General features: G+C 41.5%; 1 protein-coding gene across 1 annotated transcript; it reads left to right on the top strand.

The window, feature by feature from the left end:
• Positions 1–10,107: 10,107 nt before the first annotated feature.
• LOC311004116 (60 kDa heat shock protein, mitochondrial-like) lies at positions 10,108–17,971 on the top strand (the record flags this gene model as incomplete). The annotated part of the gene is made up of 6 exons (XM_083996064.1): positions 10,108–10,273; positions 13,280–13,386; positions 14,463–14,708; positions 14,816–14,990; positions 15,814–15,992; positions 17,609–17,971. The coding sequence occupies 6 exons, from the start codon at positions 10,108–10,110 to the stop codon at positions 17,774–17,776; spliced, it is 1,041 nt and encodes a 346-aa protein (XP_083852190.1). The 3' UTR covers positions 17,777–17,971.
• Between the last annotated feature and the right edge of the window lie 24 nt (positions 17,972–17,995).

Below are 17,995 nucleotides of genomic sequence, written 5' to 3'. Positions count from 1 at the left end.
TAGATTTGTGCATATTGAAATTTTAAAATTCCAATAACACATCCAATTGGATAATCAAAATCATCAAAATCAATAGGAACAAAAACCTACATACAACCTACCTGCTTATAGGGACTTGATAACAATTGTGACACAACAAAGGACAATTGACATAAAGACAAAATAAAAAATAGAACGAAATATAATAAAACAAAATAAGGATGGCACAAAATAGAATAAAAAGGCTTGTCTTTGACAAAAGCAAGGGGGGTCTTTGAGGACAAAAGGTTGGGAACCACTGATTTAGAGGAATGCACACCAGAAAGAGTATCTTAAGAATTTAAATAAGAGAAGTGTTCAGAAGTGTTTTTTTGTAAATGACTAATCGTCAACCAAAAAATAATCGTTAGATTAGTCAAAAGATTAATCGTTTGACTAATCAACTAAACGAAAAAATAGTCGATAGATTAATCAGGAGAAAAGGTATGAGAAAGCTTTCGTTTGTATGCGGGTGTGATTCCACTTCAGTGAAATACGTATTTATGAAAGCAATATTAGATTTTTGCTAATAAAAAGCCAAATAAATCGCATACTGGGGCTTTAATGAAAGTCTCCAGCAGCTGGAGCTTCACTTCCTGTCTGAGTCCATGTGCTCTGATCTGAGCCTGCTTCTCTCTGCTCTACAGTTTCTCTGCTTCCTCTGGACTCTGACTTCAAGTCCAGTCAAAATGTGTGGACAGGTTTGATGGAGCTCAGGACTGGTCCTGAGGACGGCTGCTTTATTCCACATGATGTGACTGATCTCAGTGAGTCAGTGTGTTGCAGCTGATCTGTGTGAAGAGCAGAGAAGAACAGAGTCATTGATCATGAGATCCTGATCCGTCCTGTCACTGTGATCAGATGGTTTCTATTAGAGCTCCTTCATCCACTCACTGCTGCTGTGGCTCCTGTGGAAACCTGCTCACAGCCTCATTCTTCAGCTTCCTGGGGAGTTTTCTTCAAACAAACACAAGTTGTGTTCACACTCAGTGTTTCTCACTAAACTCACTGTTTCACTGAGCTCTAACAAACATGTTGAGTGTGTTTCCTTCCTCATCAAACACTGAAACCATCCACTGTTCACAGCTGCACTCTTCTTCTTTCCTGGTGCATTGTGGGATATCTGGGCTGGTCAGCTCCACCTGTTGTGTCTCCATCTTCTTTGCTGTGACGTGTGTTTGTGCAGCTTGAGAGTCAGAGAGTGAAAGTGTGTGTCTCACACTGCAGTGACATCACATGAAGAAAAGACATGATGAAGTGTTTCCTCCTGGTCTCCTCCTGCTCTGTATCATCACTAGATAAAGACTCCAGCTCCTTCTTCTCTGTGCTCAGTGTTCATCCATACATACCAGCCTCCATGTGAACACAGTGATAAAACAGTGTGTGTGTGAGAGCCATGTAATGTCCATGTGTGCATGCTGACAGAGAAGGTGCTGCTCTGACCCCCCTCCTCCTTTCAGGGTGGAGCCTGCTGGAGTCCCATGGTTGACACCAGGTCTGAGGAAGTGTAAGTCTGTTTTTACTTTGATTCATGGAAACGAGGGATGCACATGTTGAACCGTTTAACCGTTAACCATTAACAAGAACTTTGACCGATTAATACTATCAGTTATTTATTTTATTAGCTCCTTGTCGTCAACTCATGGGGGGGTGTCGACACGTGCAGATTTCCACGTGCCTTCAGTCATATTTCGCGGTAAAAAGTTCGACAGGAGGACTGACAGTATGTGCAGCAGCCCCCATGAAGGAAGGTCAGACCATAAATGTAGCTACACAGACATAGATGTGCATCATCTGTAACAACGGCGCTGAAAAAAACTGTTCCTTCAGTCTGGTGTTTGGCTGCACTTTGTAACTAAAACAGTTCTACACTGGACGATCTAACCTCCATATGAGCGATCAGCTGAGACAGAGCAGAGTGGATGTGGCACTGATCAGCTGTCACAGCGCACGTGTGTATGTAAAGGGATAGTTCAACATTTTGGCAAATTGGCCCATTGCCATAATCCCTATAGTCATAGCAGTAGGTTCATTACCTTTAATTGTCGGTGCAAGCTGTTTTTAGAACGGCGGAGCAGAGCCGTGAGCTGCTCAGAGCTACGCTACGGAGGCTCATGGGATTTCTTGGTTTCCCTCATCAAACTCATCAAATACAAAATCCCAAAACTCCAAAACGCTCTGGTGGACAAGTTGTGACCTGCACGATCACTACGCTATGAGATAATAACACAACGTTACCAGACAGAGATGTTTTAGAACCCTGAGCAGCTCACGGCTCTGCTCCGCCGTTCTAAAAACAGCTTGCACCAACAATTAAAGGTAACGAACCTACTGCTATGACTATAGGGATTATGGCAATGGGCCAATTTGCCAAAATGTTGAACTGCCCCTTTAATGGCAAAAAAAAAAAAAATGGAGCGTCGTAATCTTATCGGTTAACGGTTAATAATCGGTTAACGAGCGTCGGTTACCGGTCAGAAAAAAAATTCAAAATGTGCATCCCTACTGGAAACAAAGCAGCACATTCAACCATCTTCACACTGTCACATCACTGACCTCATGAGTCTTCATCAAACTGTCAATAACTGATCACATGATCAATAACTGCAGCTGTGTCTTGTTCTCTCCATCAGATTCCTGTCCACTCACAATCGACACAAACACAGTGAACACAGAGATCAAACTGTCTGACAACAACAGGAAGGCGACATGGGTGAGGGAACATCAGTCATATCCTGATCATCCAGACAGATTTGACCGGTGGCCTCAGCTGCTGTGTTCAACTGGTCTGACTGGTCGCTGCTACTGGGAGGTCGAGTGGAGAGGAAACGTTGATATATCAGTGAGTTACAGAGGAATCAGCAGGAAAGGAAACAGTAGAGACTGTTGGTTTGGATGGAACGATCAGTCCTGGAGTCTGAGCTGCTCTGATGATGGTTACTACGTCTGGCACAATAACAGACATACACGTATCACCTCCTCCTCCTCCTCCTCCTCCTCCTCCTCCTCCTCCTCCTCCTCTGTCTCTAACAGAGTAGCAGTGTATGTGGACTGTCCTGCTGGCTCTCTGTCCTTCTACAGAGTCTCCTCTGACTCACTGATCCACCTCTACACCTTCAACACCATCTTCACTCAACCTCTCTATCCTGGGTTTAGACTCATCAGGTCTGATTCCTCAGTGAGTCTGTGTTGAGTGAAGCAGAGTCTCCTCCTGTCACAGAAACCTTCTCTCTGTTGAACAGACAGTTCAGTCTCTACACGTCTGTCACGTTGTCACAGGACAGAGATGAACACAGTTTAATAATGAACTCATCAGCGTCATGGCAACAGAAAAATCACTTATTATTATTATTCTGCTGCTGCTGACTGTTATTGTTTCTCTGAATGATTTCGATGTTATGATAAAAGGTATCAGGCTACTTTCAGGACGAAGGTGGTTTCACTGCAGACTCTTATTTTGAAAAGTCGGCCTGAGCTACATGAAGAGCACCGTGTCGTTCTGACTGTTAAAATAAATAAATAAATAAAGGTTTCAACTGAAACAAAGTGGAAAAGTTCATTTATGTCAGTTAGTTTAGTTCAATTCAAACAGTGAAACACATCATGTATTATATAGATTCAAAACACACAGACTGAAATGTTTCATGTCTTTATTTCTTTTAATTGTAATGAAAACCTAAAATTCAGTAAATCAAGAAACTATAATAGAGTGGGGAGAGTTCACGACTGTAACCTAATGAACTCCAAACAGCTGCAGAAGTTTCCTGAGCCTCGTCTCTCAGTCTGGTTCATGACCTCCATCATATTCTACTTTATTGAGATGTATCTATGATCTTTGCAACTCTGAGGGTGTTTATTTGTTATTTGTTGATTATTTGTATATGTATGAACTATGAAAGATAAATAGAGGAAATTTCATGCAGGTTGGAATCAAACCCACGGCTGCTGCATCAAAGTCTGAGCCTGTAGCTACAGTGGCATCATCATCATCAACGATCTCCAGAAGACATAAAGTTAAACATGAAACACTCTTTTCCAATATTTTAATCAATATCAGTGTATTATTTTAGTTTTCTACGGTTTTAAAGTGAAAAAATATAAATGAACTTCAGTTAATCAGAATGAATAACTAAACTGTCAACAAAAAGTGAACATTATAGAAACTATACACTGTAAAACCATGGACTTATTCAGTCCTATAGGATAATAGGTCTGTTTGTCTTATTTTAATTTTTTTTCTTAAAGAAATTTTGAAAGACTTTACGTATCTTTAATTTCTCTATAGCCTATAGCTTTTATGGCACAATCAGAGATGCACTCAACCGCTGCTCGCGGACGTTCATGAACGGAGCCTTGCAGCACCCTATAATGTAATAATTTCCTGAAAATGTAATAACGCCTGAAAATGTAATGAAATTTGCACTTCACTCAATCGAAAATGTAATAAAACCCAATAATGTAATAACTCCACCAATAATGTAATAAAATGTCCTGACTGATATTGTAATAACATTTTTACTGATAATGTAAATACATTATTACATTATTGGGAATTTATTACATTTTCAGGAACCCTTGAGTACCGTACAGCCATATGCACACGTGCAGATACTCAGGGACATGCAACTACATCCTGGTCTGTGGACTTACCTCCAACTTTCTCCAACTTCCCATTTCTATATTTTTGCATCCATTAGTCCAACCTCCCATTTCTCCGATTTAAGTAACCCTAACCCTAACCATAACCATAACCGCCTCCCGCCGCCAGGAGGACGAAACTAATAATGTTTAAGATGCACAATATAAAGTCCTACCTTTAGATATACATTCAGTTTAACAGCAGCAACACTTTACAGAATGATTCATTCATGTATGATCATGAATAAAGCTGTGAAAATACAGTAAGGATCAGATTCTGCGTCACCTCTCTGTGTGTAATAAGTGACATTTTACCATTACATAATAAGATAAGATAGGATGTTACTTTATTCATCCCACGATGGGGACGTTTCCCAATATTGCAGCAGCAGACACCAATGAAAGGAAGAAAAAACACAAGAAAAATGCAATATTATAAATAAATTAAAAAAGTAATGAGGTCAGATGTATTTAGATACTGATGATCAGATTGTTCACCTCTGTCCAATATATTGGCTATAATTTTGTGGACATTTTGCATCATTGTATTGTACTTTTTGTGTGTCTACATCAGTGTCTATTCAAAGTAGATAAACAAAATATGAAAACTGCCCTGACCTTACAACACTCGAGATGTTTATGGGTCCATAAACCTGCTCAGGAGTCACAGGAGGCTTCTGTTGTCCAAGTAAAACTCAACAGAACGATTTGAAGGGTTGTACAGATATTTTTCATTTACAAAGAAAAAACAAATTAGAAAATATACATTGGACATTTGACTGGATGTTAAAGTTTCGAGTTGTTTTGGTCTTGTAAGTTTATTAATTTATATGGGTTGTTTTGTTTTTTGTTGAGGTAATCAAGGGTGTAGGCGTTGGGCTGTCGAAAGCAAGACCCTTTTATACATCACATGTTATTTTATTGCTATTTTATTATGTATAGTTTGTTCTTTATATTTTAATATTTTATTATGTATAGTTTGTTCTTTATATTCTTACTCTTTATATTCTTATACTATATGTTGTCATCGTCACTGTGTGTCTGTGTAAAGCTGCTGCTGCACTGTCATTTCCCAGCTTGGGATCAATAAAGTCTGTCTGTCTATCTATCTATCTATCTATCTATCTATCTATCTATCTATCTATCTATCTATCTATCTATCTATCTATCTATCTATCTATCTATCTATCTATCTATCTATCTACATATATAAAAGAAGAATTATAAGGCTACGAAAACCAAACAGATTTTATTTTATAGCGATTATACACTTGTACAAATATATTAATGGGTAGGATATTCAGATTTTAACAATAAACCTTGACAATTATTACACACTGGACCTTTAAGTTAGGGTCAGACATATAAATAAGAGTTATATTCTTCTTCCTGCTCCTTTCCAATCATAAAATATATTTATTATTTATCATATTGTATAATTGTTCTCTACACTTTCATGAAAGGAACAATGAGTGAACTTCCAGGTGTAACCCTAAACACAGCTAGTATGCTCTTTTTTATTTTTATTTTTTTTATCCCTCTGTGATAGGCTTTTTTTTTTTATTGAAGAATTATTAGTTGGGACGTACAATGTGAAATGAAGGATGAGGGGGTTACAAATAAAAAAGGAATAATGTCAACAGGTTCAGTTACATAGTATCATGAAAGGCAGGAGAAGACAAAGGATAAGTACATTTTATGTTAGGCAAACAGAGGTCTATTCAAAAACATGGAAACAGAGAGAATAGTACTATGGTCTTTATGGCTTTCTTATTTTCAGATTGACTAATTAGGTTGATGTATTGTTTGATTTCGTTTCTGAAACGGTGAGTGCAAAGTATTTGATTTGTAAATTTGCGGTTGTGAATATGAGCTTTGGCTAAAAATAATATCAAATTAATTATATAATATTGGTTTAATTAATTGAGAAGCCGTGACTGAAAAGAAACCAAACAATAGCCTACATTTTGATTGTCCAAAGCAAAGTTTTGGTCGAAATGTTGACGGATAAAAGTAGTTACATTTTTCCAAAAGGACTGCAGATGAGGACATGACCAGAAAAGATGTTGAAAAGAGTTCATTAATGTCTTTTTTTATATCTTTGCATAAATAAATTGGAGGGATAGATACGATGGATGAGTTTAAGGGATACTTCTTTGATTTTATTTGTGATAAAATATTTGTGACAGCCTGTCTGCTCTCAGGTCGGTCCATCGGTCAGCAGCTCTGACGTCACTCTGCGGCTGTGACGCTGCGGAAGCTTCTGCGCATGCGCCTCAGGAACAGGAAGTGTGTTAACGTTTTTCCTCCACAGCTGATGGTCGTCAGATTGTCAACACTCACACAGTTTCAGAGGCTGCTGCGACCCCCGGAGCCGCCGACCGACACACACACACACACGGTAAATACTAGGGTGTGTGTTTCCTCCCGGTAACGGCACGAGACCGACCGGGCAGGAGGGGCGTTTAGGTGTTGGACCGGAGCGTCGAAATTTAGAGCTTTAGCAAAAAAAAAAAAAGAGAGAGAGAGAAAGATCCAGTGTCGTCGATCGGTGTGTGTGTGTGTGTGTGTGTGTGTGTGTGTGTGTGTGTGTGTGTGTGTGTGTTAACGACGACGAGGGCTGCTGATCTGATAACGGTGCGTTAACGGGAGAGAGAGATCAGCTGATCCGAGTCCGAGTCCGCACCTTGCTGCACGGCGTGTGTGTGTGTGTGTGTGTGTGTGTGTGTGTGTGTGTGTTGGTGTTTTGGTGCAGTGATGATCCTCAGACAGACACACACACATCAGTCCGAGCCGCAGCATCACACACTGCTCACCATGCAGACTGCACACACACACACACACACACACACGCACGCACGCACGCGCGCACACACACACACACACACACACACACACACACACACACACACACACACACACACACACACACACATGCATGTAGCCTATTAATTAATTCAACCATTGTTAGGAGGGGTCCGTGAACTCACCACCAAACCACCATCATCATCATCATCATCATCATCCTGCTGTTATGGATCCACTGACACTGGATCTATGTATGTGTGTGTGTGTGTGAGATGATGAGGCATTCAGGGACAAACCGTCATTGTCAGTGTTGTTGTCCAATATGGAGGCTTGACATAGTTTCAGATTGAGACGTAGCCTATAAATACTAAACACAAATGTTGTATTATAATGAGCCACTCCTCCTCCTTATAGTTGTTATGGTTATATGGACGTTGTGTTGTTTTTCTGGCTGTAACTAAACTAACAAGTCTAACCAGTAGGCCTCATTAATCAGTTAATTTCTTAGTAGTAATTAGTTTTAGAGATGTAGAGAAGCAGCTCTGTCGGCGAGTTTATCAAAATACTAAACACAGATGTTGTATTATAATGAGCCGCCACTCCTCCTTATAGTTAGTTAGTTATGTTTATATGGACGTTGTGTTGTTTTTCTGGCTGTAACTAAACTAACAAGTCTAACCAGTCGGCCTATTGATACATTTTGATTGATTATTTCTCTGATTAATCAGTTAATTTCTTAGTAGTAGCCTAATTAGTTTTAGAGATGTAGAGAAGCAGCTCTGTCGGCGAGTTTATCAAAATACTAAACACAAATCTTGTTTTGTAATGACCCGCTCCTCAATGTATCTATCTATCGCTTTTATAGTTAAATGTTAAAAGTTGTGTTGTTTTTCAGGCTGTAACTAACAAGTCTAATCACTATTGATACATTTTGATTGATTATTTCACTGTTTAATCAATCAATTTCTTATGTCTGTTATTTAGATGTTTTATTCTACCCACCGCCAGGCCCTAGAGTCAAACGTGTTGAGTTCACTGACACAAACTGTGCGTTTTCTGTTTATTTTTCTGTGATTCACTCCATCAGTTCATTGTTGTTGTAGTTGTTGCCATAGATTTCCACTGTGTGACGTCAGATGAGTGTTTTGATTTGATCTCTGTTAGCCCCGGTCCACAGGTCACTCACTACTGTTGTGTCCAGATAAAAACCTGCAGGACTGATCTTCAGACTGGATCCACTGGGAGGAGGAGGAGGAGGAGGAGGAGGAGGAGGAGGAGGAGGAGGGGGGGTTGTTGTCTGCTGTGAATGATGTCATCTCTCACTTCCTCCTTGTGCAGATAAAACCACGGCGAGAAGAAGAAGACGAAGGTGAAGACGTGGTCAGCGAGGCCCGACTGCGTTGGAGGTAGGGAATCGGGATGTCACCATTACTTGGTACTTACTCGGTATTAAACGCCACAGTTAATGAATCGTAAAGATTCCTAAATACCGCCGCTTTCCAATGAACTGGTCCAACTATCTGGTGTGGAGACCAGTCTCAGCCTGGTCAGATGCGAAAATGAACTGATGAAGCCTCTTGGATGGGAAGTGAAACGTCTTCCTAGACAAATAACCAAGTCCAGCTGCTTTCGATTTAGAATTCCTTTGAGACACTATGACGTGGACAAATGAGAATATGCACAGGCTTATGTTGTGAAATTAATTAAAGCAGAAGTAAGCAGAATATTTATGTTAATATAAGTCTGAAATAGTTCTATCTTCCGATGACAATCACTTCTATAGAGTGTTTCGTCTGAAACACGGGTCTGTCAGTCACTCTGCTCTGCTCTGAGCCGAGGAGAAAACTTTCCTTGTATCCTACAAGTTTTATCCAATGAGGAGAGAGAACGGCATAAAGGGGCAGTCCTCTCTGTGTGTGCAGCCAAGGGATGCGCCTGAATGTGGTGACGTAGGGACGAGGACCAATAGATCCATGACGAGGGTGGGGGCTGCTAACTCCATCTGCTGACAAGACGTTATGGTGCGTTCAAGGAAACCCGTAACTCGTGTTTTTCCGACCTGTGAAGTGGTACCAGTTCGATCTGGTACGAGTTCACGGGTCGGAAGTTACGAGTGGCCGTTATAGTGACTTTCACAGGTAAAACAGGTCGGAAAAACACGAGTGGGTTGCCTGGAACGCTACAAAGTCGTAAGTCGTGACTTGAAGCTGTAATTTACGATTTCAAAAGCCTGCCTGGAACGCAGCATTAGCCAAAACGACCAGATCGCTTACTTCTGCTTTAAAATATTTGTGTAAAAATTAGTAATGTAATTATATTTTGACTGTATTTGATTTTACACATTCATATGTTGTGAAATTAATTAATGCATAATAATCGCGATAATCGTGATACCGTGATTATTTCTCTGACAATAATCGTACCAAGAAAATCTATTAACGTGACGTCACTAGCTGTGAATGATGTCGTCTCTCACTTCCTCCCTGTGCAGATAAAACCACGGAGAAGGTGAAGACGTGGTCAGCGAGGCCCGACTGCGTTGGACGACTCTGTGACTGACTGACTGACTTCCCCCCCCGCCCCCCGGAGGAGGAGGAGGAGGCCCAGCCCCCCCCAGCCCCCTCACCCCCCACAGCCGCCGGTATGAGCTCCAGAGGGAGCGGCGGCCGCACCAACGGCACGCTGCCCCAGACCAAGATCTGCCAGTTCAAACTGGTTCTGCTGGGCGACATGGCCGTGGGCAAGTCCAGCCTGGTGCTGCGCTTCGTCAAGGGACAGTTCGACGAGTTCCAGGAGACGACTATCGGAGGTGAGAGGAGAGATGAGGAGGATGGATGGTTGGTTGCTATAGGAAACCATAAGAATAAGAAAATGAGCATGTGAGCAAATATTTAGGCTTCGTTTAATTTCATGGAGGCTGTGAAGGTCAAAGGTCAGAACCTCACAGGTAAACTATGGCAAGCCATTTTAACATTTAAAGTGATACGCCAACATTTTTTTTTTCGTGTCTTGCCTCACTCCCGAGTCCATGACCAGCAGATAGACACCATCCTTTCGACTGTGTGTGTAGTAACAAGGGAGATACGGGCAGAGCTGCCGCACCGCTAATTAGCTTAGCTCAAACACTGGAAGTGTATGGGTAGTGTTAGCCTGCCTCCTACCCGAGCCCAAATCAGCAGTCGGAAGCTGATTTCATTTTAGCTCTAAACTCTGTAAATATATCACTTTATCCACATTTCAAACATGTTTAGGTGAGAAAGTAGCCGTTTAGATCAGCAGTGTGTCGTTAATTTGTCTAAATACCAGCTGTTTACAATTTTGTTTGGACGAATTCGGCGCTACTCAAGCTAGCCGTTGTGACCAACGCACTTCCGGTTACTTTCACAAAATAAAACACCCGTTGCCCTTTACATACAGAAAACCAGGGCCGGCCCGTGGCATAGGCCGTATAGGCAAATGCTAAGGGCGCCGTCCATCCAGGGGGCGCCAGCGCCACAAATGGGAAAAAAAAAGTGTAACTTTCAAAATTTTTATAACTAGTTAGTACTTTTATTTCTTAATACAAAAAATAATCCCACGTTAATTTAAATGCAAAGCAATACCTATTAAAAAGTAATAATATAATATGTTACAACATTACTTACTAAGTCGCCCCCCCCTCTCCCCCACATGCCCATTGGTACTGCCCTCCGCTCTCCCCGCAGTCACACACACAGCAGAGGTACCTGTCTGCAGTGGGAATGCTTTCAAGCCGTTTTCTTGTTATAAACGCCACATTTTTAATTAGATGTGTGGATACTTGGTTGCATTAATCCTCAAAGTCGGCGCAAATGCCAGCTCGTTTGCGCGACCGTCTCGATATGTTTTTGTTTATATTTCGGTCATTTTACGCCGCCCTTGACGACCTGTCAATCAAAACAACAGCTGTGAAGCGCTTCGAACCCGCAGAATCGTTAGGAGAGAGAGAGAAGCAGTGAGGAGGATGAAGGTGCTTCAGAGGCTGAAAGTTTTGACTCATTTGATGAGGAAGATATTGAAAAAAGAAGGAAGAGATGAGACTTCAGCCTGCTTAGGCAGCAGGGCCACAGCTCCAGCTCCAGACCTGCTGAGCTCTCAAACCATTTTTTTTAACATGTCAAACAGCACCACAGTGACAACACATGTAGGGTGGTGGGCTACATTATATAGGTTAAATATTGTAAATTTTGTGTTTTTTGTCTGTTTAGTTGATATTCTGTTTGGAGAAAAAAAAAAGCTAATTTCTCATTTAGGGCTACACACATCTCATGAAGTTTGAAATGTAATGTGAAGTCAATATTTAGCTTCTTTACTTTACATTTGAGACATTTGGTGAAAATAGAATGACAGATAACATTTATGCTCAAAAAGCAATTTCACAAAATTTCATTTTAACTTGTTTTCCACACGTATCTATTAGCCTTTATACAGTATATTCCACTGCTTTTGTGAAGCTAAGACTTTCGTAGGGGGGGGGGGGGGGGGGGGCGCCTGGGAGTAATCTCGCCTAGGGCACCAAGATGGCTAGAGCCGGGCCTGCAGAAAACCATGATATAATTTGTGCTTTTACTTTGAAATAGGAAGCTAACCTACCCTCGATGTAGCTAGCTTGAACCAAAATAAAGCGTCTTTGCTTGAACCCTCCGTTTTGACCGATCTCGCCCCGTTAGCGGCATTTGACCGCTCAAGATGCCTTAAGCCTGCCACACACATAAAGATAATCGGGCTGATTTTGCCCCGATTTTCCCCCTTCCGACCACGGACAGACACCGCCCGATTATCTTAAGCTCTTAAGATTATCTTATAAGATTCTCTTGTAGTGTGTGGTGTGTTAAGAGTCAAAATTCCCCCGACAATCGGCTCGGAAAACGTTCGGCGCCAATAATCGTAAGTATTAAACATGTTCAATATTTACGATTATCGGGGCCGACTTCGGTGGCCATTTCAATCAAAAGTCATCTTGTGTGTGGAGAGCGGGTGTTGTGTGGAGAAGTGCCTGCTCACCGAGCTCTGCATGCTGCTCGCGGCAACAAGCCACTTCTCGACACAACACCGGCAACCTCACAGAGAGCCACGGTGCAGCCCTGGCATTACATGAGGTTCACACAGACATTCACGCATACACAGGAGATTTCCTGATAGCCGATAGCAAAGACAGTAGCGCTCATAGCCAGCAACAGCCGGCAATAGAGCAGCCATGTTTAAACGATCATGTGACCGCCTCTCAAAGCCCGTCATGTGACAGCGCACGGCTCCCTATTGGACAGGCGCTTGACTGCTCGGCGTCCGGAGCCACAGACACACACAGATGGGATCATTGTAAAGGCTGAAGTGTCCCGCTTTCATTAAAAAAAAATTACGCCGCTCTCATTTTCCATCCCGGAAATAGACCCGAAAGAGTAGCTACAACAATACGGATCTCTTTCTGAGTTTTCTGACCGGAGGGTCAAGATTCTGAAAAATCTTAATGTGTGTGGTGAGCTGTGTTTGGAATATCACAGCACACCACACACAATACGATCAAAACTGTTTGGAAACTGTGAGCTAAGCTAATTAGCGACTTTAGGTGGAGGCAGGCTAACACTACCTATACACTTCCAGTGTTTGAGCTAAGCTAATTACGGGCGATACGGCTCTATCTCCCTTGTTACTGCACACACAGTCGAAAGGATGGTGTCTATCTGCTGGTCATGGACTCGGGAGGGAGGCAAGACACGAAAAAAAAAATGTTGGCGTATCCCTTTAGAGCCTCTGGAAACATGACTTTAGATAGTAAAGTGTTATATCTATTGATCAGCCCTGAGACGGCTACTGGGGAAGAAACATCTGATGATAAAGTGTCTGAGACCGCTCATATTAACAAGAGGACGCGTCTGCAGGGACAAGGTCCAATCCACACCGGAAGTCGGTCTTCTTCGTGTTTATTATTATTATTGTATAGTATTGTGATCTACCTAAAGTTTACAACCAAACCTAAGTTTTCAATCCACCATAAAATGAGAATTTAAAAAAGTATATTAAAGTAGATAGTCGAGATTTAAACTGAATAGGTACAAACGATCTCATGTATTTTATTCACCGCTCCGTACCGGTCATCTCTACCCATAGACTATATATATAGTGTGTATATATATATATATATATATATATATATATATATATATATATATATATATATATATATATATATATATATATATATATATATATATATATACTGTATATATATATATATATATATATATATATATATATATACTGTATATATATATATTAAACCAAGTGGATTATCTCAGAGCTTTATTGTCGCTCCAGGGGAAATTAGATTTGCAGTGACAGTTCAACTGACACGACAACAACAAATAGACAAACAGTGACAATGTTTGTGAACAATGTTAAACCGAGTAAGAATAGAAGTATAAAAGATGCCACAAGAGCAGTGAGGATTATGCACATTGATTGCATGTGGGACAGAGGAAAGTTTATACTATTTGTTGGTGCCGTAGGGAGTTTATATGTCAGAGAAATGAATTCCTCCAACAACAGGCAGACTCGTTATGGAGATTAAAACATCTGGTTATTTTGCATGAAGTGACAATTAATATATTATATTATGTAAATAATATATAAACTTTGCACAGAAGATTTGGCACATTTTTCATGGGTGCAACCCAGATACTTAGCTCTGCTGCTCAACCCACAAATGCATGTTCCTTACAAGTGTGGCACCGTTTAAAAGGGTAATAAACAGGCTTTCCAACGCTATCAGACTTATTTCCAAGAAGCATTGTTACAGCAAAGAAATAATCTACCAAACACAAATTTACTTACGTTTTGTGCAAAGTTTATATATAAATAAGGCAGGAAAAAGCACAACTTCTGGTATAGATTGGACCGATGGCGTCGCTCGTGTCCCTGCAGTCTATTAACCTTCCTCCTGATGTTGTGTTGTATTTAAACGGACTCGTTCCTTCTTGCAGGTGTTTGGAGACGACACGGTGGGCGTGGCTCTGGAGGACATCCAGGCTCACGACTTCGGGAAGGTCGGCGAGGTGCAGATCACCAAGGACGACACGCTGCTGCTGCGAGGCGGCGGCAGCGCGGCCGAGGTGGACAAGCGCGCGGCGGAGATCGTGGAGCAGCTGGAGAGCACCACCAGCGACTACGAGAAGGAGAAGCTCAACGAGCGTCTGGCCAAGCTGTCGGACGGCGTCGCTGTGCTCAAGGTGCGAACCGAGCAGGACGGGAAGGAAACGGTTGATGACACATCGGGTGTTTGTTTGTGTTTCCTCTGAGAATAAAGTTAGGATTCAATCGTTTTTTCCTCTTTCAGATCGGAGGAACCAGCGACGTGGAGGTGAATGAGAAGAAGGACCGCGTGACGGACGCTCTGAACGCCACGCGGGCGGCGGTGGAGGAGGGCATCGTCCCCGGTGGAGGCTGCGCTCTGCTGCGCTGCATCCCATCACTGGACACCATCAAACCAGCCAACAACGACCAGAAGATCGGTCAGTGAACCTCAGACAATAACTGTCTGACAAAATGTTGAACTATCCCTTTAAGTATTTAAAAACCCTTTGCACAGATTACATTACAGCATGTTATTAAATTGTCCCATCGCCATAATCCCTATAGTCATAGCAGTAGGTTCGTTACCTTTAATTGTCGGTGCAAGCTGTTTTTAGAACGGCGGAGCAGAGCCGTGAGCTGCTCAGAGCTACGCTACGGAGGCTCATTATGGGATTTCTTGGTTTCCCTCATCAAACTCATCAAATACACAATCCAACAACTCCACAACGCTCTGGTGGACAAGTTGTGAGCTGCACATTCACCACACTATGAGATAATAACACAACGTTACCAGACAGAGTTGTTTTAGAGGTAAATTCATGCAAAACCACTGATGCTCGTTGCCTTCAGGGACAGTTTTTCATCAACAGTCTCTGTATTTCCCTCTAAAACAACTCTGTCTGGTAACGTTGTGTTATTATCTCATAGCGTGGTGAATGTGCAGCTCACAACTTGTCCACCAGAGCGTTGTGGAGTTGTTGGATTGTGTATTTGATGAGTTTGATGAGGGAAACCAAGAAATCCCATAATGAGCCTCCGTAGCGTAGCTCTGAGCAGCTCACGGCTCTGCTCCGCCGTTCTAAAAATAGCTTGCACCGACAATTAAAGGTAACGAACCTACTGCTATGACTATAGGATTCCGGCCAATTTGCCAAAATGTTGAACTATCCCTTTAAACTGTGACTGTAAGACGTGAACACCTTCAGATTGTTCCAACCAGCAGCTGTTTGTTCATCTCTCTCTGTTCCACCTCGTGTCCAGGTGTGGACATCATCCGCCGGGCGCTGCGTATCCCGTCCATGACCATCGCTAAGAACGCCGGCGTGGAGGGATCTCTGGTGGTGGAGAAGATCCTGCAGGAAGCGGCGGAGATCGGCTACGACGCCATGCTGGGGGAGTACGTCAACATGGTGGAGAAGGGCATCATCGACCCCACCAAGGTACATCAGAGTCTATCAGAGATGTAGATGAAGCTTGTGAACGCTGCCACCTGCTGGTCGGAGGGTCTGAGGGGAGCACACTGCAAAAACTCACATATCTTACCAAGAATATTTGTCTTATTTCTAGTCAAAATGTCATTTCTAGTCAAAACAAATCTCATTATACTTAAAATAAGACTCATCACATTAAAAAGTAGCTTGTTTTTAGACACTTTTTACTTCATTCAAGCATATTTTCACTTGAAATAAGTAGAAAAATCTGATAGTGGAACAAGTTTTTCTTCCTTATTACAAGCACAAAAAAAAACTTCCTTTCTCTGGCAGATTTTTCTACTTATTTCAAGTGAAAATTAGTTTGAAACAAGTGAAAATGATCTAAAAACAAGTTAATTTTTAGGTGATGAGTCTTATTTAAAGTGGAAAGAGATTAGTTTTGACTAGAAATGAGACATTTTGACAAGAAATTAGACAAATATTCTTGGAAAGATTTTGAGTTTTTGCAGTGTAGGTGAAAAGTCCTCTGTGGAAAATGTCCAAATTAATTTTACATTTGGCGCCGTAAGTTTAAATGAACTTGACTCGGTGAGAGGCTGTGATGTGGAAATGATCATTTGTTGATATTAAATGATGTGAATGAAGAAGAAGAGACGATATCAGATCAATCATCACTTCTATAAAACACAAATGGATCAATACAACCTTGAGACTTCCTGCAGGACTGTTGCAGGATCGTATCAGTAACAGATACATAGAATAATGTCAGAGAAATAATCACAGTATCAGGATTATTATGCATGAATTAGTTTCACAATCAATCAAATATAGTCAAAATGTAAAGACATTACTAATTGCAAAATATTACAAAATATTTGAAGTATCTATTAATATAGGACCAATTATTAATCTTTCAGGGGAACAGTTTGATATATTGAAGTCATTAATTGTCATCTATACCAAATGTTTAAGTTTATTTTAATCTTTTTTTTTCTAATACAAATGAGACACTGACATTTCAATTCCTACCAGTTCAGTGCTACGTTTGGTAATTGTCATTAATATAATTTAACGAACAAAAACAAACTTCAACATGCGGTTGTTGTGTAACTTTTAGAGCTGCAACAATTAATTGATTAATTGAACAATAATCTGTTAATTAATCGTCAACTATTCTGATAATCTAATAATCAGTTTGAGTAGTTTTTTTTAAAGAAAAAAAGTCAAAATTCTCTGATTTCAGCTTCTTCAATGTGAATATTTCTGGTTTCTTTGTTCCTTTACGACAATAAACTAAGTCTCTCTTTGGTTTGTGGACAAAACAAGACATTTGAGGACGTCGTTGAGACATTTTTAAACATTTTATTGACCAAACAACTAATCGATTAATCGTTTAAATAATTGACAGATTAATCGATAATGAAAATAACCGTTAGTTGCAGCCCTAGTAACTTTGTTTTCGTTCATGTGAGTTACGCTGATCTGTCTCTCTGGTTCTGACATCATCTTTTTTGCAAAATGAGAGTATTAATTGTAATATCTCTGACTAGCCGTGAGAAGCTTCTGCTCCGTAATAAAACGTTATAAATCAAACGTATTGACCTCCTGTCCGTCTGCTACAGGTGGTGAGGACGGCGCTGTTGGACGCCGCAGGAGTCGCCTCGCTGCTCTCCACCGCCGAGGCCGTCGTCACGGAGATCCCCAAGGAGGAGAAGGAGATGGGCGGGGGCATGGGCGGCATGGGGGGAATGGGCGGCATGGGCGGCATGGGCGGAGGCATGGGTTTCTAAAGCCGCTCGTCCTGAAGCCGTTTCACTGTACAGACTTAAGAGGCAGAGCGGCGCCGGGGGAGGCTGAGGAACAACAACTACAACTACAACAATGACGACAACGATGACAACTAAACAAACCCTCCAACTCCCTGCAGCCCCCTCCTGCTCCAGCTCTGCCCACACTGACTTGGCCACGAGTCTGTTGGAGCTGCCCCACGCTGTGTTTATATCGTCGTT

Source organism: Trachurus trachurus (genome assembly GCF_905171665.1).
Source record: "Trachurus trachurus genome assembly, chromosome: 21".
Taxonomy (NCBI): domain Eukaryota; kingdom Metazoa; phylum Chordata; class Actinopteri; order Carangiformes; family Carangidae; genus Trachurus; species Trachurus trachurus.
This window is presented reverse-complemented; position numbering and strand designations above follow the sequence as displayed.